This window comes from Eretmochelys imbricata, chromosome 15, assembly GCF_965152235.1.
Source record: "Eretmochelys imbricata isolate rEreImb1 chromosome 15, rEreImb1.hap1, whole genome shotgun sequence".
NCBI lineage: Eukaryota > Metazoa > Chordata > Testudines > Cheloniidae > Eretmochelys > Eretmochelys imbricata.
In genome coordinates this window covers 11,517,438-11,540,358 of record NC_135586.1, presented here as the reverse complement: position 1 = coordinate 11,540,358, position 22,921 = coordinate 11,517,438, and the positions used below count along the sequence as shown (strand labels likewise).

The following is a 22,921-nucleotide window of genomic DNA, read 5'->3' as shown; positions in this document are numbered from 1 at the left end:
AGGGCCTTTTCCCCCAGAGCTCCCATGCTGCCTGCCAGCAGAGGGAAGAAAGAGCCCCTTCCCCAGAGCTAGCTGCTGCCGGCAGGGAGAGGGCTGGGGGGAGTTCTCTGGCCCCAGCCCCAAGGCAGCCTGCCTGCACCCTAAACTCCTCATCCCCGGCCCCACCCCAGAGCCCGCACCCTCAGCTGGAGCCTGCACCCCACCCTCTGCCCTACCCTGGACCACTTCTCACGCTCCGAACCCCTCAGCCCCACCTCATGTGGCTCTCACATTGAAGGTTTTTTTCCAAAGTGGCCCACACTTCAAAAATAGTGAAGAGTACTGATCTAGCCTCTTGTCCTATCTTCTGACAGAGGCCAATGCCAGATGCTTCAGAGGGAGTGAACAGAACAGGGCAATTTATTGGGTGATTCATCCTGTCGTCCAGTCCCAGCAACTGGCAGTCAGAGGCTTAGGGACAACCGGAGCATGAGGTTGCGTCTCCGACCAGCTTGGCTAATAGCCATTGATGGACCCATCTTCTGTGAACTTATCGCATTCTTTTTTTGAACCTAGTTATAGTTTTGGCCTTCACAGTGTCCCCTGGCAATGAATGCCACAGGCAGTGTATGTGTTGTGTGAAGAAATACTTTTTTTGTTTTGTCCAAGGATTGAATAAATAGCAACCAGATATCTAAATATCTATTTGTCTTCTGTCTACTTTGCTGGGTATGTAATTGCTGCCTTAATTTCATGATAACTACCACCTGCCATATTTTTTTCTTTAGTTTTGGACGCTTTCTGTTTTTTCCAGTGAGAGGTTATCAGTAGTCTAGCAGTTACTAGCAGATGGAAGATTAATTCTTTTCTTTGAGTGTGATCAGGTCTACAAGGAAGCCACAGGAGGATTACAAAAAGATCATTTGGTAATAAATATCCAACAACTTATTATTTGTAACCCAGTATTACATTCCAGTGCCCTCTAATAATTGGACTTATCCACCATATATACATAAAATCTTTCTACCACAATTTCTCCAACATTTCTCCTCGTTTAGTCTATACATATATTTTTAACCTGACTGGTACCTCAAGTACCTCTGAAACAGTATCTTAAAGAAATTTTGTTTTAGTTTGCTAAAGACTGAGGTTGCAGGTCCTCTTTTCCAGATCAAACCCCTTTCCTCTAGGGTAGTTTGTCTATCTAGGTCCTTTTCCCAGCATGTCATATATGGACTTTTTTTGTTAGGAAGGCTGTCTGCGAAGATTTATATAAATTAGATTTTTGAGGAGGGCTTCCTAATCATCCAGAAGCCATTGCTTCTATTAAAATTAGCTTTCTATATAAAACAACTTTGCTAGAAAGTTGAGAAACAATACCTAATTTGAAGGTACTGGTACCATAGGAGAGTGGGCCAGTTAAAGTTAATTTTGATTTCTAAAGAAGTTTTAAAAAATTCTTTGGTGAACAGCTGGTCAACCATGCATGTTTTTGATGTCTCTCCCAATTTTTAAAATTCTCTGGCTCATGGGTTGAGTTAAAATATGGATTATTTGCAGTGAGCATCACTGGCAATGGAAAAGAATTTATTTTATCTCTAGTTCTATCCCAAACCCATAGGATAGCCTTTGCTAAAGGATGTGTATGCATTTCTGAATGGTGCGATTCTTTTAAATGAATCCATAGTAACCTATTAACATTTACACAGCTACAATTTTCTTGTTCAATAAAATCCCAGTGTTTGGGATTTGAGCACCCCCAATCCACTGTTGCTCTGTACAGTTCACTTTTGGTGTGTGTGTTGTGTGTGTGGTGATGGAGGAGGAAGTGTTGCAGCAGGGTCTTATGTCCTGCCCTGTGTCCAGAGAAGGAAAATTCCACTTATCCTTGTTTGCTGACCCCAATTAAGAGGTTAGAAGGGGGTCTGAAACAACTTATGAGTTTGATCTTGTCCTTACAGAGTTCTAACGTTAATATGAAGACCTAACCTTATTCAGATGCTGTTTCCTCTTGTTTAAATCTGCCTAGACACAAGCTTTCCTTAGCTCCTTGCTCAGCTCACTGCTGAGCTCCTGTCACTCTGAATATCTTTAGGGAACAGGGTGTTCAGCTGAAGTCACTGGGCAGTATCAGCTGTACTGAATGTGGCACCGTTGCAGAAATTAGTTACTTATTCTGGCAATCTTGTCACCTTGGAGTTTGAAAACCTATTTTGTCCTTTACGAGGAGATGGAGGTTCATCCAGAAAAAATAACTTGACTTAGGCACAGCATGTTGCACAGCCATTCCAAAGATCGGCACTCGTGCTGGGGAGCATGGAAAAGATAAAACTTCCAGTCACTCTTGAGCAAGTGGAATTCAAGGTACTAAATTTTTACCCATGAAGCTCTAAATGGTTTGGGATCTGGTTACCTGGGAGAATTTCCTCCTCATGCTGTACTGTCACAGCTGAAATCAGGAGAGACTCTTGAGCTGGAGTCCCTGGATATAAATAGGAGGGAGCTCTTCTCTGAGAGGTGCTTTGACTTTGGAACTTGCTACCCTTTTATTTCACCAGAGCCTAGATTTGTTCACTTCTGAGCACACTGCAAAGTCTGTCCTTTAATTTTTTTTTTCCCTTTGATTTTAGGGGAGGTGGGCAGCTGAGTGTTAGAGGGCTTCGATGGATATCTTTTTGTGTATGGGAAGTTGTTCATATTTATTTACTAAGGCAGGTGACCAGAGCACAGGATGGGTGGCTATAGATATTTTTATAAATTTAAAGAGATAAATAAATGAGACTTTTCCCCCCAAACATGTAACAATTTTAAATTTTCCCCATCCTTTACTGAATATCTTCCTCTTGATGTAAATTTTTTTCCTGGAGCTTCATAACCTTTTTGCCACATTCTTTATTTTTTCCCATAGCATGAGTATCCCAAAGTGAAGATTTAATCTATTTTCTCTTAAGTACATTATACGTAAGGCTAAGATTTTGTCATGGATATTTTTAGTAAAAGTCACAGACGGGTCATGGGCAATAAAGAAAAATTAACAGAAGCCCGTGATGTGTCCCTGACTTCTACTAAAAATATCTGTGACAAAATGGGAAGCTGTGGGGGCCCGGCTGGGAGCTCTGGGGCCCCTCTCCACCCATGGGGGCTCAGAGTTTCAGGGTCTCCTCTGCCCATCACTGGGAGCTGTGGGTTCCTGCCACCCCCGGAGGCAAGGAACCCCTGCCACCCACGGCGGCCGGCAGCAATGGACTACCCCCTGCCAGCAGTGGCCGAGGAGCTTGGGGGCCGTAGCTCCCGGCCACTGCAGGCAGCGGCAGGGCCCTTCAGCTCCCAGCCTCGGTGGGCTGAAGTCACAGATTCCGTGACCTTCGTGACAAAGTTGTAGCCTTAATTATACGTAAAGACAGATTTTAAGGCACGTTGATCAGTGTACACTTTAAGTTTACATGCATAAAAATGAAATTAAGTAAACAAGACTTCAGTGAGGCAAAAACTTGATAAGTTTCCTTTTTTAGTATAAGCACTGGAGGTTAGTTGAGCATCCAGGCACAAAAATGATGCATACTAGGCTAGTTGTTTTTTGCTCATGGTTAAAACTTCACAGATTTTGATAAACCATCTGACCATTGTGTTGCCACATTGCTAGAAAGGGATTTGGTACTTTTTAGATACCTAACGATTCAATATATTCGTCTCTTAAATAATGTACTAGTTTGTAGGTGATCCCTAACCTCAAGGCCCAGTGCTATTTGTTGACTTCAGTGGGAGCAGGAGCAGGCCCTTTGTGTTTTAATTCTAGTTCATCCACTCTTTAAAGGAATGCTATGGACATGATACCCAGTTGTTTGGCAAATGGATTCTGAGACCTTGTTTCTTGGGCAGTGCTTCCTTACTCCCCACTGAATCTAGTTTGTCCACACCCAGATAGATTTTTTCCTTTGGTAGTTCTTTCTGAAACCAAGTGATTCTTATTCACTAGTGCTGCCTCTTTGATGTGGTACATTATTGAGAAATCTCAGCTTGGCTGCAGTATGAATGTCAGAATTATCAACACATTTTAAAATACCCAATTAGCTTGTTAGACCTGGGTTTTAAATTTTTTTGTTATAAAGATTTTGAGAGGAGAAAACTTTCTGCTGTCACTTTCCCTCATTTGTTTTGTGCTGCTATTGTAATGTACTGGTATTAGCATTCATTATTATTGCTCTCTCATTGTTACTCTGTAACAGTGCAGCATAGAAGTATCCTCCTTGTCAGAAAATGGAAACATTTCCATGTGTAAGGCTTGTTTCTTGTGCAAGAGGAGCTTGCCAATTAACAATTAGCGACATTAGTGGTTCTCAACCTTTTCCATACTGTGACCCAATGCTACAAGAGAAAAAAAGTTTCAGGGACACCCCTCCTCCCCTGCCTGCATCTAACCATAGGGTTTCAGGATTCCCCTTACCATATAGCCATAATGAAAGGTATGGTGGTTGGGACCTCTATGGTGAGAACAACAAAGCTATATTACACTGTAATTGTATATAATGCCTTGTTTCTGTCTCCAGCAGCTGATTATTCACTGTAAAAACTTCTAATATTTAACCATGGTGAAGTAGCACCTCTTTGAGGGACCCCATATATAAAGATAGAAAATAAATCTAAAATACTGTGATGTGGAGCTGTTTGTTCCTTGCCCAATCTTGGGCAATGTACCATGTTAACATGAATCCTGATGATCCAGCCTAGATCAGTGACTGATCCTCATGTATGAGGTTAGGTGTTCTTACTTCATAGTCATTGATCTCTAGGACCATGTGCCCAGCTGACAAGGGAGAAAAAAGATACAGACTATTTGAAGAAGGGAAGGCAAATGTAGAAAAAAAGATAGTTGGAAACCATAAAAGAAACCCAGGGGGCTATATAAATGGAAGCTATGAAAAATAGATGATGTGAAGAGCAGACAGATTACAGGAAAGGTAGAGTAGAGGAAATGAATACAAAGCCAAAGACAGAGATAGGGAATCAGAAAAGCAAATGAAGCATAGGCAAACTGTGTTGCAGGGGGACAGCAGGAGGAGTAATTACTCCTGGGGGAATTCTATGCCACTGTGCATGCACAGAATTAATGTTCCCCGCAGATTTCTTTGCTTCCCCACAGAAAAATGACTTTCTGACAGGGAAGCAAAGGGAAGCCACAAGAGTGGTCATACGACCCCCCCCCCCCCCCGCAGTATGTTTCAGGTGCCCAGGGCAGCCAGCGGAGAGGTAAATCACTGTGGGGAAGGGGTGGGACTGAGGAAGACCCGGCTGGTGGCTCCAAACCTGCGCCAGACTCAACTGCTAGTCCTGGCTGGGCTGGGGAGGACCCACCCCCATATTTCTCCCCCGGTTGTAGTTCTGCAAACTCTCTCCCCACGCTTCGTGCACTCATCTCTCCTTAGCTGTGGGGCTGGGGGGATCACTGTAAAGGGAGCTGCTTCCCCATCCAGACCCCCATGCATCCAGACCCCTTCATACTCAACCCCTCCCCCCCACACCCTGAGCCCCACTCCCCTTGCACCTGGACCACCCCGACAAGTCACCTGGATTTCCATTCCACTGAGCCCTACTCCCCCAGCATCTGGAACCCCCCCTCTAAGCCCCCCACACCCAGACCCCCCTACCGAGCTCTATCACTCCCCCTCCTCCCCCCCGCTGAGCCTAAACCACCTTCACCTGGACCCCCAGGCACAGTTCCATTACTGTTGCACCCAGAATCCCCCAACAAGCCCCTGTGCATCCAATCCCCCCTGCACCCAGGTCCCCCCTGAGCCACGTGCACCCAGATTGCCCGCCCCTCACAATCCACACCTAGATTCCCCCACACTAAGCTCTTCCACACTTGGATCCTGCCTTGCTGAACCTGGCACGGAGGGGCAGGGCCCTGGGATGTTTCTGGGGCAGGCCTGGTCCTTGCGCTGTACCAAGGTTGGGTTCAGCCTCACCACTGAGTCCATGTCCTGGGGCGGGAGCAGCACAGTGATCTCCCACCTCTGTGCAGCCAGTGCCATGCTCCCCAATGGAGTCTCCACATTTATTTGACAAATAAAATTTGCAGAATTTTGCAGAATTTTAAAAACTTGTATGCAGAATTTTTAATTTTTTGGCACAGAATGCCCTCAGGAGTAATTACAGTAATGCATATATCAAATGGATGGAGAAATAGAGGAGAAAGATTGGAAAGAGTATTTAAATGTGGAGTAACATAAGAGCACATTTAAAAAAACACACAAAAAACCCCCATCCATAGCCGTTGCAGTTTGTTAAATGCTTCCATCCTGCACACACTGGGAACAGCATGTTGAACAACTATGTTTCTTATTAGTGGTGAGTATCCCTGTCTGTCACAAGGGAGACTGGGGTTCAATTCACCAATGGGAAGGCTGCCCTTGGAGGTCAGATTAGATTATCTAAGGATCCCTTTTGTTCTAAAGTCTATGAAATTACAACCTTACTTAAATGTGTTTGATGCTAGCTACAAGGTTCCAATGCAGCTTCCCTGAGTAGTGTTGACAGGATTGTATCACTGAGAACTGTACTAACCAAATGGTATTATAGATTCCCACTTCCTAGTGGGAGGGGTATAATACAGTTTGATGCCATCCCTGCCTGCTTGGGACGGAAACTGTGTAAGCAGTAACCATATTTAAATATTTTTATAGTTAGAACTACTTCTACTTCTGCTGTGGAAAGAGCCTTCATCTTTACATTTCTGCTAGAATTCAAGTATACTTCCCATCTAAGATGTTTTCTTGAAATGGGGTCAGGTGACATTCACCATTCCACTGAATATTTAAAATCCCGGGAGGAGTTCTGGATATGATCTTCTGGTTTTGGTCAATATCATGCCAGCGTCAGCCTTCAGCTAATTTCTTGTGATTTGTCTGTTTAAAGTAAAAATCTGGGTTTGTACTGGAAATATTGTCAGCTCCTTTCCTTGTGCATCATGGGTGCTGTTTTCATCAGGCCCCAGCCAAACAATCTGAGAAAACAAGATTTTCATGATTTCCAGAGTGTCTTTTGATATGGAGGCTGGGGATCAGCGATGCATTAAATCACAAGTTATGCTTTCAGGAAGTGGCTGCTGGTGGCACAGGTCAGCAGTGACCCATCTTTATGTATGTGCATCCTCAGTAACAGGACCTTGTACGCATTTTGTGTGTCAGTGGAACATGACAGCATGCATACACAGTGACACACAGTCCTCTCTAACATTCTCAGCATCTGATCTGACCTTCCTCCCTTATAACTTCATCTTTACTCTTTAGCTGTCCTGTTTCCTAAAGATCTGCCTCCTCTTGTTAGACAGGAGAAAGCTTCACACTGCACCAGTAGTGCGAACATTCCGACTGCGCCCTTTCCACTTTCTGGTGGCCACAGGTGGGGGATATGCAGGATACAGACAATATGAAAAGTACAAGGAGGAGCAGCTGGAGAAAATGGGCATTGAGATACCGATCAAGCTTGCAAGCAAATGGGAGGTAAGATATTTGTGATGGGTTTGTACCACATGCCACATTTTGCTACAAACTTTTTTGCTGCCTTTCAACAAGGGAAAAATTGAATTGTGTTCTGTTACCAGAACCGACAGAAGACATAAAGCATTTTTCCTCAGCTCCCAGTCCTGCTTGCTAAAGCCAATGTAATGACATGTTAAGAACTGTAGGTGTCTCTCATTTCTTAGTACAGCCAACACATTTCCTCTACCAATTGCTGTAACAGATGCAGCTTGGATAGTTTAAGTCTGTTTCTTTTTCACTTGTATCTTAGTGATAGAATTAAAAGATGATTGGCTGGCATAGAGCATAAGGCATGGGGTTTGCAGCAATTCTAAAGGAACTTCAGTTCTTGTGCTCAGTAGAAGAAATGTTCTCATGTCCCAGCCTTGGAGTACTCTTATAATGCTAGTGAGTTGTAGCGTATCTGAAGATTTAATGCACTTTCAAAATTTGCTAACTGTTGTGTATTGAAATGGAAATCTAGCATAAAAGCCACCCAAAGCCATCCACAACTAATTTTTTTATTAAAACAGGAAATACAAACAGTATATATGATACAGAATAAAGATACAGACTGGCATTCTGCAGTTACATATATGAGCATTGAAAAACATTTTGTGATGAGTTTATTATCCTAGTTGATGATAGGTGTCTCCAGCGCACATGAAGGAGATTGCTCTGTCTAACCCCTAAACATAGGAGTAGGATTCAGGAATTATTGGTAGTATTCTCACTTCTGCCACTGAGTTGCAGCATGATCTTTTGCAAGTCACATCTCTCTATGCATTCATTTCTTCCACTGTGAAAGTGTGGGTAATTCTTGTTTACCTCACAAGAAAGTTGAGGCTGAATTAATATTTGTGAAAAGCTTTGAGATCCTTGGATAGGGAATGTACCATGCAAATGTGACTACTATTCAGAATTAGTATGAAGGCAATTCTTATCTAGATCCCTTGTGAACACCTTCTGAGAACTTTCTCGCAGAACAATATCACCTTAATCTCTAATGATTCTAGCTCATGAGCACCATTAAAGAGAGCTTGTCCCTTCAAAGGTGGTTCCTTCTCTACTCTAATGATTGTAGATCTTTAGTATTGTCACTTTGTCTTTATAAGTTGTCATGAAACTGAAGTATGACTATCAGGTGCATGGATGTGTTCTGTAGTAAATGACCCATTTTTAGCAAAAAACAGAAAAATTACACAACCCCATATAACTGTCATATCATGTACAGAACATTAAATACATTATAGAGTTCCACATTGACCAAACAGTTTATTATGTATATGTTAGGTTTGTTTTGTTGCAAAACATACAGGCAGCTAGTTACAAACTACTTTATTTGCCCCACTCTGTTTTTGAGTAAATTTGTCATTTCTGAAAATGAGGGACTGATGCCAGTGCAGAACATGCTCCTCTGCCTCAAGCTGACCTGTAGCATCCTTCTGTTCCTCTTCCATTTCTGAGTGCTTGGCCAGTTGGTGTGGTTTTGTGTTTTGGGCATATGTATATTAGGGACTAGACTGGAATCCCTAAACTGACTTTTACTTGGGACCCAAATTGGATTTGATCCTAAGAGTCCAGATGTGAACAGTTTGTACTGTAACAGTTTGTGAGGGATTTATCTGCAATCTATCCTCGAGGCTTTCCTTTCCCAAACTGCTTGAACTTATTTAGAATAGGGCTAGTAAAAGATTGTGTGGCTTTATGTACCATAAATTGGACTTGTAAATTTCCGGGAAGTAGTCGTATTTAAAAGGACACTAAAGTATTTTTCATAGTTAAAAATTTTTTTTCATTGTTGAGAAACCCATTGGAAGTGTGAAATTGAAATATTTGCTTACCAAACTGTTTTTATTCCATTGTGTTAATACTCTGGCTTGTGTTTTTTTGGCGTTGCTTTTAAGTTCTGAGGTACAGGCATAGATGTAGCTTTAGACAAGACTGGTACTGAAGGATTTATTTGTGTAGGGAGGAATTGCATAAAGAATTTCAAATGTGTAAGCAGGATTCCAGGTGAGCAGGTACACACACAGCACACTGACAGGTTTTCCCACTTGCTTTCAGATACTTACTTTGTTGGCTTACTCTCCATTGTATGTTTTCATGGAGCGGGGAAGGGAAGGCTGCCAAACCGGAAATACCTGGAAAAGGGAGAAACAATTTTCAGATTTCAAAGAGGGTGTTACAAACAATGAAGGGTTGAAACAAAATAATAGCTATATTGTGCCTTTCCCTGGAAACTGGAGCATCTATTTTTGTTGACTTGTGTTTTTGCATTATTTCCCTTCTGCATTTTTTGGCATCCCTGGAAACAAACTTGGCAAGGGAGAGAGGAGGGTTATCTCCTTGTTTATAAGGCCAGGGGATGAGCCTGGGGACAGCTTAGAGGGAGAGAGGCATTTGAAATGCTGCAGTACTGGCAAAATGCTTATTATTTGTGCTAGGTTCTGTGAAAACCTGCAGGTAGATATGGTCCCTTGTGAAAGAGCTTTGTTTTTAATTCTGTTTAGCAAAGTGTATATATTCATGCACAATCAGAAATAAATTAAAAAATAAGCAATAACTTGTGCCTCAATAATTATTCCTACTTGAATTATTTTAGTATGTAACCATATATAATGTGTCAATATTGATTCATCTTGATCAGCAAAAAAGTAGAGTTGGAATATAAAAAAATGAAACTGGGTAGAAGCAATTTCTTCTCTCTGCCTCAAGTATATTTTGAAAACTTTCATACAGGATGTATCATTAATATTTGTCACTAAACAAAGGCTTAAATATGGTCTTCAAGGGTTTGTCGTCTTCTCGTGATTATCCTTCATCAAAGCATTAAATCAGTCCTGAATGGAAGAGCTGTATGCCACATGTAGTTTCTTTAAAGCTGAAATTTTATGTATCTCATTTGTGTTTTTCACCACTGATGCTGCACATCATTGAAAGTAGGACAGTCATTTTCAGTGACTGGTTCTCATGCATTAGCACAGCACAGGTTTGTTCGAGGATATCGCTGCAGTAAAGTGAATATGCTATTTTTCAGTGAATTTTTAAAATCATGAAAATATTCCTATTTATATTAGTTTACAAAATCTTTGTGAGGGAGAGGAAGGACTAAAACAATATTTAACTTAATTTAGGCCCATTGTGCCTTAAATTTTTAATGTCTTGCCTCCATTTATGACAGGAAAACAGAGAACACTTGGTTTCTGGCGTGGACCTTTCTTCATAACTTTCCTGGAGACATTATGTGGCTTATAGCTTGAACTGATTAACTTATTAGTATGTCTCTTCTGTGATTACTAAAGGGTGTGATTAGCTTTCGTTTAATTAGATGAGGCAAAGCAGAGAGCTCTGAACGAAAGAGGTAGATATTTATCATACAGGTGGAAGAAGGAATTTGAGGCAGTAAGCGCAAATCTATCAGAGAACGTTTTCTGGCCAAGGCCTCTGTGTGCCTAGTATCCTGGATATATAGTATCCAGGAGTAATTCCACTCACTTCCTTCTCTGATGATACTGTGGCATTGTTGATATACAGATAGCATAATTTACACAAGGAAACCTTGGCCAAAGAGTGAGTTTGGATAAACAGTGTGACAAGATGAGTGTTTAAATAGAGGGGAATTCCTTACTGCTGTCCTTTATTTGCTTCCACAGTTCTTATCTCATTTGTTTTGCAATTCTATTTTTTGTGTAATGGTGGCATAGTAAGAGTGGCAAAAACCAAGTAAAGATACAGCTTTAGAGAACCCAGTGAACCTTAGGAGGTGGCACTAGTTTATAGTGACATCTGATATTGTATGCGGCAAATAACAGGGTGAAAACCAGCTCTTCTGGGGGGGAAGCTTAATACCACAGGCCAAGACTTTAAAAAATAGAAGCCTAAAGTTAGGTCCCTAAATTCATGTTTAGGAATCTGTTGGGTGCTCACCACTTTTGCAAATCAGTGTTTCCTACTGAGATGGGTTGGTAGCAGAGGGATAATTCTGTCGTGCTGCTTGTGGACAAGTGAGGCACCATTTTAGTAAGGCAGCACATGGTGTTGTAGTAATAGTATTTTCTGTGATGGGAGATCCTGAATCACAGACCAGGATATCCCAAGAAAGAATCCATGAAAAATCCTCCACCTGTGCGACTCCATACCCTGGCTCTTCTGCCTGTGCAGAGTGAAATCTTATCCCTAGACCAGGTGTCCTGTTATGTGTCATACCTTCTCTGTTTTTTCTGGTGCCTGAGTGCTGTATGGACATATGTCTAATTATACAAAAGAAATCTCTGATTTCTTGTAGTGTTGATCAGAAAATTTCAAAACAGTTCAAATTTCAACAGGGAGAGGGGGAACGGTGGGGTGACGTGGCAAAAGTGTTGCCCACAATTTCCCCTACATTTTTCAGCTAGTCCTAAGATGTTGTAGAGTTCAATGTCACGTTCACACTGTTTTTTTAAATGGATAGTTTTTGCTACAGTGTCTCTTTCATTGCACAAGACACCTATTGAGCAATCTATTTGAATGTTGTGAAGGGTTTTATAAAACTGTATGTACTCTTTGGCTGGGAACATGTACATCCAGCGTTTCTGGAAATATGTCAGAAAACAGCAACAGAAAATCCAAACTGGATCATTTTACATACATGCTCTCTTCTATCCAACTGGTATGAAATTTAATCCCTGGTCTGGAGAATTGCTCTGTAGTGAACATTTTCTGTTGCTTTGTCCAGTACAATTTTTAAATTCCCCAAGTAATATGGTTGTTTCGGAGACTATTCCATGATCAACAGACATTACCGTCAGAAACTTTCCCTGGTATTCAGCCTAAACCATCTTAATATGTGTTCAGTTGGCGATTTAACAGAGGCCTGGATACTATCTCCCAAGCCCCTGGTATGAGTCTGCTGTTTTGTAAATGCACTGCTGGGAAGCCATCTGGGGAACTGAGAGACTATGTTGTCATGCAGTCTTATCCCCCTCCTTTTTAGTTTCCTTTCAGTTTTTTCCGCCTTGTCTCCTCCTCTTAAAGGGGAAAAAGAGAGCTGGGGCTTTGTGGGAATGCAGATGCTTTTGATGATATTGGGAGGTCCTTAACAGTTCCCACCCTGGAGTCTGAATGGCTGAAACATGAGCTGGACAGGAGGACCAGCTGCATCGTGCTGCTTTCTTAAAGCAAAAAGCAGTCAGATCAGATCTAGTAGACAGACTGCGAGCCAGCCAGCTGTTGGGGATCTGAGAAGTTGTTCTCCAGGAGTGTTTTAGAGGTTTATTTTGGCCAACAGCAACAACTGCAGGTGAAATGCATATACCTACTGTGAGGAAGGGAAATAAGTTGTTGCTATATTATAGTAAAATGTATTTTTTCTGCTGAGGGGCGTTCACCACGTTTACCCGATTTAGGGTGTAAACTGTTAGAAACTGTATAAATGTGAGAGACAATTGTTTTGTGGCTTGTTTTGACATGAGAAGAGGATTACAGCTCAGAAATCCTGATGAACTAAGCGAACATTTTTTGCAATATCAGTGGGTAGTATTAAAGAGTATAGAAAGATGCATAGGCAGCTGGGTTAATACTTTCTATCTATTCAGGGCGGGTGTGTGGGTAACAAAGAACACAGATCGCTTTATGTTTAACCCTCTCTTATTTCTGTGCCTTACAGCATGCATAGACATAGCTTCCTTTGTCTAGCAGGGTGCTGGGTTGGGCGGATTCAGTGTCAGGCCAGAGGACTGGGATTTAGTATTATTTAAGGATGTAGTGACTGCTGGGTGTAGGGTGATCATGATTGGGGGCTGGTGCCCTGCTGGGTTTAGTGGTGATCTCACATAATCATTCTGATCCATCCAGCTGAAAACAAAACTATCTTAAGTTTCACATTTTTGCTGAGCTTGTTTTGTTGAAGAGAGTAATACTAAACTCCACAGCATGTAGCTCTCCACAATACAGCAGACTCCTACTTAAATGTAGTGGATACATCCAACTTCACGGCCAGGAAATGGAAGAAGTAGTGTAGAACCAGAAGGTCACAATCAACTGATCTTGGAAACAGGACCGTGGTTTGGGATTAATAGGATGGGCATGTGGACACATCAATGCATATGATTTCTGCAGGGCATGGATTAGAGTTTTTTCCTCCCTCTTGGTGCACCAGTCTTCTGTGCATTTGTCAGGAACACTTATGTGGGTTACATTCCATTGTTTTGTTCACTTGTCTTAGAAAAACCCAAACAAAAAAGCCAGGTCAATGTCACATTTCAGTAGATTAAAAACAAGAAGTCTGTGAAGGAACTGAAACAAGCTTCATTCAGAGTCAGCCTCTGCAGCTGCCAGGAGTGTTGTACAGCCAAGGTAAGCACTTTTAGACTTCCAAATACTGATCGGAGAGGCCTAACTTCCAAAGAGCACCAATTCTTTAGTCACCGTTTTCTTGGGTTTTCAGGTCAGATGAAAAAGGAATTGGTGTATTAGAAATCTCTCAGTTCTGCTGATCTGAGGAACCAACACTGAGAGAGTTAATAGTCCCTTTGTTAAAAAGAACCCCGGCCCCCAGTCTGAAGCATTTGTGTAGTTAGTATTTCATGTAGGTTTCTGAATTGTATGTGAGGCCTTACAGCTTCTTTGTTCAGTTTCCAACTCAGGATTTTAGAGCGCTTAACAGAGCTTTCCTTTTTAGTAGGAAGGTCTAAAACAACCATTCCCCCCCTCCCTCCTTATGCTTCCATTTTAGATGTCTGTATCCTAGAAGGGAATTGGCTTTATGAATACCTTGGGTGAAAGGCATTTTATCAGGTAGCATATGAAATTAAATATGCTTATAGAACCACAGAGAACCATATTACAAAATACTTAGAATGCCATAAACTTACATGTTGCTTTACGAAAGTGGATAAGACCTGTTTCCTTGCCCCGGAGAAGAGATCAAGGACTGTTTACCAAAAACATTGCACAGTCTTTAGTGCTGAATAAACTAATGTTTTATGGCCATTCTAAAAAGTTGATTTATTTCTCTGTTTGTTGAGAAGCGCAACTATACATTTAAAGGAAGCTAATTACACAAACCTCTCTCTTATAAGGGGAATTACAGGAAACCCGCTTGAGATAAAAAATGGGCAAGAGAATCCTAGAAACTAGAGATGGAAAAAGACCTGCTGTATCAGGGCATCTAGTACATTTCGCAGCCAGTGCCTAGACCAGGGATCAGCAACCTTTGGCACGCAGCCCGCCAGGGTAAGCCCCCTGGCGGGCCGGACCAATTTGTTTACCTGCCGCGTCCGCAGGTTCGGCCGATGGCGGCTCCCACTGGCTGCGGTTCGCCGCTCCAGGCCAATGGGGGCTGCGGGAAGCAGCGGCTGTGACCAGTGGGAGCCTCGATCGGCCAAACCTGCAGACGCGGCAGGTAAACAAACTGGTCCAGCCCGCCATGGGGCTTACCCTTGCGGGCCGTGTGCCAAAGGTTGCTGATCCCTGGCCTTGACACTCACAAAGAAGAGTTAAGGATTACATACCTGCCAGCAGGAATCTAGGGAGTGCAATACACAGCATTAAAAATCATGTGACTTCTACAACAGCCAATCCACGGTTGTTTCCCTAATATCCAAAAGCACCTTTTTGTTATGCTCTTAGAATAGCAGGATCTCCTGATTGATTGTCTGTTGAGGAAGCTATTGTTTCTCCTGCTGGATTTCTCTAGAATAATAAGGTGGTGAGGAAGGAAGAGAGATGATGATTTTTTGTGCCCATAAGTTTAAACAGAAGGTATTGACTATGGCCAGGAGAAAAGAATGAAACCATTGATGATAAACTAATACCTGTCACTAGCAGCGGATCTCCTCTGTATAATAGTGTGATGTGGGTCTTGGAATACCCCTACCTTTTGCTGCTTGATACTTTCTTTTGTTCCACTTGTATGGTTTATGCTTAGCCATACAGCTTTCCCCAACAGTACGTGTTAAGTTATACCATATATTTTAAATGGCAATATTGTTAACAAGTGAAGAAAGTGGGGAGGGAGAGGCTTCTAGCATCCAGGCTGGATGATTCTAAACCCAGCCCTGCATGCTTATGTCATTTCAGTTTAATGTACAGTTGTGTGTTTAATCCAGTCTCTGATTCCTGTAAATCCGCCGGCTTAGTGTTTTTGGAGTCCTGAGGGAAGGGCTTTGAGAAATAATAAGAAGACAAGTAATTAAACGGGGTCACTGGATTTGATGCTTATATGAACTGATGGACCAGAGTGGAGTTGCATAGCTGACAGATTAGCTGTTTGTTGTTAGATAATTCTCCACAGGGGATTTATAGGGCAGATGGTCATTACTTCCTTTATTCACTGAATATGAATTCTGGATGAGTTCAAGCAGGTAGGGGTGGTTTGGGGCTGAAGCCCCAGACTCCCCATACAGAAGAGTTAGATAACTCTGAGGCCCATCAGTGACGCTAGTAAGAGAGGCTTTGCTGTACTGTCCTGAGATTTGAGAAGAAATCCAGGTGTAAATCCGTCACATTCATCGCTCAGCGGGGGGGGGGATTCAGTAACTGATGCCCAGGCTCAGTTGGGCCAGTCCCTTCCTTCACCCTTCCTCAGAACACTTGGGCTGAGAGTAGGGTTGGCATGGTCCAGGATCCAGTCATTTCCCCTTTCTTCCATTGCAGGCATCTTTCGATTCTGAGCAGCCAAACCCTGCTGTATCCTTAATCCCTCCTGTGCAGTAGCTGCTGACATGGCAACTCGCCATGTATGTTTGTATGTCAGTATTTAAGCGGGTCTCAGCCAAGAAGAGGGGCAGACTCTCATCCATGGGTAATAGTCATTATTTGCATCTTGATGAGTGTAATGGGGTCAGTAGGACAGAACATAGAAGAAATGTAAGGCTTCTTACTTAGAGGAGGTGAGTTTTGTGTAGCCATGGAGCAGTATGGCTTATATAGTACTGAAATCCCTCTCTCTCCCTGGGAACTTCACCTAGGAAGGTGAGTCGATCATGCCATGGTTTTTGCCCCAAAGGGGGTAGCCCCCATCACATGTTCCCTTTCCATGAACTTTATCTGAATGTACAGTAGTCTCAACATTAAACAACGGAATTATATTTTCAATGTTCATTCACTTCTGGGGTGCAGGTTGGCTGTTCAATTCACTCCACTCTTTTGTAAAATCTTGGGGAAATAAACCCCTGCCTTCTTGATCTAGGATGTGGTAAGTTCTTTGAAAGGAGAGAGACAATTGGGCTGTTTCCATTGAAATAGACTATACTGAAATGTGTATTTACCTCACCTACTTTTGAAGGAAGAGTAGAATAAATTGTGAGTGCAGATGAAACTTGTTTGCTCTGGCTTTTCCCTCATCCATAGCAAATGTGAAGTGTGGGTGGGGTCCTTTGGAGAACAAGATTAGAATCACAACAAAGAGGAAAACCCTATGCAGGTTCCTTGTGTGTAGGAGTCCCTGCATGTCTGGGATGTGAGGAGGAGGAGAAAATGTTTGTTAGACAGCACTGTTTGTCTCCTGGCCTTTCTGTACCAGTGCTGTATTTTTTCCCTTGTCACAGATTCTGGAACTTGCATGCATGCTGAGCATTTCTTGTGATCTTGGTGGTGAAAATGGTTTCCACCTTAGTCTGATTAAGTGTTTTTAAACCTGTTTTTAAAGGGACACAGTTGATTTAGATTACGCTTCTGTTGAAAATTTGCCCCCATTTTTTCTTTTCCCCTCAGCACAATATATAACCTCCTATCCAACCTTGGGTTTATGCAGCAAAGTCCTTATTGACTCACTCCACGTCACTTGTGGCACTAGCAGGGTGGGCATGCTTTGGAGATACTAAACTGGTATCTACCTTAGTTTTGACAAAAACCAGTGTTTAACCATTTTGCTTAAATATTGAACCATAAAATATTTCTGGTGTTGGACTTGACACAGAAGCCAGGTGTAAGCTCAGTTCTGATCTCTGGCTCTGGCTTCCTATTGTTGCTAGTTTTCCTCTTTAGCAATCCAGGTGCTGCGGCCAAGAGACACAGAAATGCCAGTTTTTAGTCAACAGCTTTCAGATATAATTTGCAATATGGAAGAGAACTTCTCACCCAATGAATATTCCAAAATCTGTGCCATGGAAAATGGGTGTGCAGTCTTCAAGACTGCAACAACCTCTCTTGCCCCCATGGTACTGGTGGTTTGGATTCTGAGTTTTGCTGGATGTAAAAATTGTTGAAGTCTTGTGCTCTTTATAAAGCATCTGTTCAACTTTTTCTGCAGAGCCTGTTTCCTCAAGCTGGCACTGGAACTTGTTTGTTTCAGTGTAGGGATGTATATCTGTAAGGGAACATTCTTTCCCTTTTTCTGTCTTTGCCTGCTCCTTCGCTGGACAGTGTGGGATGGAAAGGGTGTCCTGAGATGGGCGTTGGTCTCTAACTGGACTGTATGAGGTAGAAAAGATGTTCCCTCCCTTTCCTCTCCTCTGTTCCCAGGCTGGAAAGTGTGAGAAGGAAAGGGTTTTCTGGCAGAGTGAGTGTCTGCATACACATCTACTTGCTCAGTAGTCCAGAACTGATCTAGCTGCAGTTACTGCAGTGCAGAATTGAAGCTATGAGTTATCTCCCTCCTCCTCTTCTCCACCATCCCTCCTCCTCCTCCTCCTCCCAGCCTCGCATTCAGGCTGGCTCTTGGGATAACTGTGCGTGGCCAGCTGGCTGCAGTTCTGATCATAGTGCATTAGTTACAGCAGCCTGACACTGCAGAGTGTTCGTTTGGGAGTTGAGCTTCGATGGCAACCTTGGCTAGAGAGGAGCAAGGGCTGCTTATCGGCAAAGGTTGCTTTTGTCTCGCACAAAGCTGCTTTTGCAGAGGGTTGCTGAAGTGTGATACAATGCCTGTTTGTTTGCAATAGCTGGGAACCTCGTAGCTGAGTTGCAAGTGGGAAAGAGACAGAGAGGGAAGCCGGAGACAAACCAGCGGGGGAATTAGGAGCTGTGACGTCGTGTCTTCCCTCCTGTGCCGAAGCGAGCAAGGGAAGGGGAGGTAGAGAAAAAAAGAGAGACTGAGACTTACGACCGACCGCCATCCTGATGATGTGTCAGTCAAACACCCTGCAGGGACCAGATCTGCACGCAGGGAAATGGTGAGATGCTGTAAAGCTTTATCTACTCCTCCTCTCTCTTGCTACAACCTCCACAAAGTTAAAATTCATGTCCGAAGGCTACGTTCAGGGAACAGCGGCAGCTGTGCCGGGGAGCAGCACCCACAACTGGAGAGTCCAGGCCCAGCTGGCTCTGCCAGGGGCACACCAAATAGGAGAGCCCGTTTCAGGTACTGTTTGGTGTTTTCTGCTTTGCAGGATGGCGATTGAAGGGCGAGATAAGGAAGGGAGGGTAGATGGGCAGAAGGAGTGACCGCCATCTGCAAAACCTTTGTTTGGCCTAATTACTATAAATCTCCTTATGCGCTGAATTGGCAAGGGAGGGGTTGCTGTTGTACAAGAGAAATAATGTTTCCTTTCTCTTCCGGTCCCCTTCTGATCAATGGGAGAGCAAAAAATCTAGAGAGGGATTCCTCTAAAACCAGGCCAAGGCGATGGGAAGGAAGGGGGTTTTAGAGCCAGCTGCCAGGATGCAGCTCTGCAGGGATTGGTTCATGATCGTCTGCAGTGAAGGGAGGGAGAAGGAGATGGGAGGGAAGAGCAGTACCTTGTCCTCTGAAACTCTTGGAGAGGCCATCTCTCTGTCAGGCTCTTGGGCCCTGGCGGATGAGAGGGAGGAGGAGCTGCAGGTGAGATGTCTCTCTTATTCCTGTGCTGTGCGCTGGTCTTGCCTCATGCTGTTGAGGCCTGCTGTAGCGCTGCTGAGACAATACTTCAGCTACTCAGGTCTTTCTTGCACTCCAGCACACGGCCATTCTCTGGCTTTGGAGTTAGTAACGTTAGCCTACAGAGTAAATCGGTGAGCCAAAGGCACCATCTTGAGCCCACATGGTGACAGTTGCATCTCTTCAGGTGATGTTTTAATTTTTGACCCAAGTCCTCAAAAGGGCAAGTTGGCCCTTTCTAGTCTCCCAGCTCCTTTCTCTCTTGGAGAGAACAGTAGAGTGTGTTACAGCTCACGCTTCAAATTTTTTCATCCTGCAAGGGACGGGAGTGCTCTTCAAAATAACTTGTAGCAGGAGCCTTCCCCTTCCAATCAGCATGCACATATAGTCATGCTCAGTACACTACGTCACCTCCAAACATGCAGGGAGAAGAATTGTTCCCCAGCTGTTAGCACAGTGCCAAACAGACCTGGATGTTTTGTCCTGGGTTGGGTGGACATTAACCTAATGATGAGACCCAGAAAATCTTGAGAATGAGGCTAAGCATGAGGTACCCCGGGGAGATCCCAAGAGAAGAAAGGAATAAGAGAGTTTGCCCAGGGAAGACTCAAGCACAGCAAAAACTGGAGGAATGAGATGTCTTGTGGAAACAGGAATGAGGTTTGGAGCTTTTCCATGCTGAGTCACTGGTTCAATTCTGGCCCAGACTGGTAATGACCACAAGTCATAGTCTGTCAGCCACCTGATGGCTCTTTGTGTGAAATGAGTTTGTTCTCAATTCAGGCATCTACATCACAAAAAACCCCACCTAAACACAGTTGCTTAAGAGGCCAAAGTTTGAATGGGCCATAGATAGTAACTACCCTGCTACGCTGGCAGTATGTGTGTGTTAGTTCTTGTATCCTCTATCTAAGACTGAGGTGCCCAATAAGAAATGTAAAACCTGAAAGATGCCTTTTGATCTCTGCTCTTTGGGCAGTGTGCACTAACTCACAAATCCCACTTCTTTTTGTCTCTGAAGTGTTAAATAGCTGGCCAGATGGAACCAACTGCTAGCAGGCCTGCTGCAGGAGCACTTCAGTTTGACCCCAATGGCTTTTGTGATCCTTTCTAGGACTTACCCTGACTTTATTGTGTCTCTGTCCAGATGGGTACTGTCTGATGTTGACAGTTTCTGCTGCTGCCTGTTTCTGGGGCTCACCTGACAAGACCAGGAGGTACAGGCATGAGTCCCTCTTGCTGCTGCTAAAAACAGGCAGGAGAGAGGAGCAAGTATATGCACTTCCCTTTCCCTTAGCAGGAGCACACTGTGCTTATGGCACTGTAGCTGTCTCTCTCCCAACAGAATGAGAGCCTAGGATTAGGTCAATTTCATCCCACTATTGCATGTAGGAACAGCACTGTGGATGGAACTTCTGAAATGCAGGATTCCCATTATGCCAGATCTTGTTGAAATCCTGGAGCCAGAGACGACATTGCCCTGGGTTTGTGGCTGTTTGTCTCACTGGAATATCATCTGTTCTTTCCTTAGCACTTGCCTAACACTTTTGCCCTAAATAGGGATTTTATTCCTAGAATCCTAGATTGCTAGCTTTCAAAGTGCTTTACTGGGCTGATCACTCTAACTCTCCAGGAGCTGGAGAGGGTACAGGCAAATGTTTCCTCTTGAGTAGCTACTTATTCTTCTGGTGTTTGAAAGAAGTTCCTGGGTTTTCCCCCTTTTGGTGTTCCATATCATATTGTGTATGTTCTAGCATTACCTGGCTGGACCAGTTGCTGCCTTGTTTTCACCTGTATCTCAGCCTTTGTCTAATGCAAAAGGTTTTGCCTTTAATTAATTTGCCGGTAGGCATGAATAATGGAAGTTGTCCTGTGCCCCGGGCAGCTCATACTCATGTTTGAGCTGAACTGCTCCTGTATTTTGGGAAAGGAGCAGATCTGAACCAAAGTCAGGGAGTTGCAGAATCACTGACAAGCATTGAACAAACTCTGTCAGGAGCTGGTGGTTCTGAGGCTGAGTTGGCTGACCCTTTTGTGTGTGTATGTGATCCTACAGGTTGCAATTCCCCCAGCTGGCCCTGAGGCGGAGGTTGGGCCAGCTGAGCTGTATGTCTAGGCCTGCTCTGAAACTCCGTTCTTGGCCTCTGACTATTCTCTATTATCTTCTGCCTTTCGGTGCTCTTAAACCCTTGACCAGAGTGGGATGGAGGCCTATGAGCAGGGTAAGTGTGAGCAGGTCTCTCCTTTGTAACAACCCTGTGGGCAAATGTTCTATTATAATGGAGGGAGGCTGGCAGCAGGGGGAGACTACAGTAGAGCTGGAGACAGCATGGTGCTGATGGCTGATATTAAAGCAGAACTGCAGCTCATACCTTCCTCTCCCCCAACTGCGTGTGGTTTTTTTCCTTTGTGGTGAAGCTTTAGGGATTATGTAATTCTCCTTTCAGAGACAGACGATGAATTTTCAGGGCATAGAATTTGTTATGATCCCCTAACAAACAAGTTCCCAAGCTGGGGAATCAGTGGAAACAGCTGCATTTATTCAGATAGTAACACCCACAAATATCAGAGCTAGGGCTAAGGCAGACCACGCCTCTTCTCCATCCCTTTTCATGGACACATTCATGTAGTCTCTCTGCTGCTGCAATTTGTGTGTGAGAATGGTTGGCTGTTCAATTCCTTCTTGGGTGCCTGGAATGCTGACTGCCCAGAGGATGTGCTAATGCAGGCATCCCTGACTCAAATGATGAAATTTTGTTTCAGTACATGGACCTGCATACTTATACAAATGTGCCTGCTCTTGAGAGGATGCCATTTTGACAGCTATTTCATTAAACAGAGACTATCAACTTGAAACCCCATCACTTGCAAAAGTGAAGTATGTATTTTCAGGCACTGCGCCTGTCCCCAAGTTGTCTTCCCAATTTTTGTGGTTTTGCAATCACCCCCTTTTTTTTAAATCTCTTCTGTGACTGTCCACAAATAGGTGAAACTCTTTCTACAGGGATACCATGAAACTGACTCTGTCCAACGCCTGTCAAATGTGCAAAGTGTAAACACGAGAAAAAACAGAACAATATTTCTCTCTCATCCTTCTATTGTCATGGTCTAAAGTGTTACCTGTAACAATAGATGGTTTAAAACATTTCAGTCTGAAGTAAGATTAAGCTGACGTGCTCTTTCGCTCTCTCTCTAATGGTTGGATTTTATTTTTAAGCATCATCCATAGCACAGTCAAAACTCAGAATACTGGACTGGTCTGAGTGAAGGTGAGTTGAGTGGAGTATTATCCATTAGCAGGTGAAATAAATTTGCTTAATAGAACATACGGGCTAAAAGACCAGTTCTCTGGAGGGGTCTGTATTGCTACATTCTGCAGGTCCTAACGTTGAGGGATACCCATATAGTAGAGAATAAATAGTGCCTCTTAGGAAAGAAATGAGAGAACCCTTTTACTCGGAGTTGGAATTAACCAGCCACCTTGTTCTGCAAACTTTTACCAGAGGTTTTCAGAAAACAGCTTACTGTGCAAAACTTATTTCAGAAGGCTCCAGCCTTCCTCTATGTTTTTGGGATTACAACATGCTCTCGTGAGCTGTGTGGGTGATACCACGTACCACAAACAACAGGTGAGTGAGTTTTT

General features: G+C 43.4%; 2 protein-coding genes across 3 annotated transcripts in view; one reads left to right on the top strand and one right to left on the bottom strand.

Annotated features, from left to right (window-relative positions):
- PISD (phosphatidylserine decarboxylase) overlaps window positions 1-22,921 on the top strand; it is a 40,745-nt gene that overhangs the window by 8,643 nt on the left and 9,181 nt on the right. For both annotated transcript variants that reach the window (XM_077835264.1, XM_077835265.1), the window contains one exon: window positions 7,306-7,481. In XM_077835264.1, the coding sequence (XP_077691390.1) occupies window positions 7,306-7,481 (176 nt within the window). The remainder of the gene's footprint in view (window positions 1-7,305; window positions 7,482-22,921) is intronic.
- The window catches only part of SFI1 (SFI1 centrin binding protein), an 81,506-nt gene continuing 66,618 nt past the window's right edge, over window positions 8,034-22,921 (bottom strand). Inside the window, exon 34 of the mRNA XM_077835262.1 lies at window positions 8,034-9,643. Within this exon, the coding sequence (XP_077691388.1) occupies window positions 9,604-9,643 (40 nt within the window). The 3' untranslated portion in view covers window positions 8,034-9,603. The remainder of the gene's footprint in view (window positions 9,644-22,921) is intronic.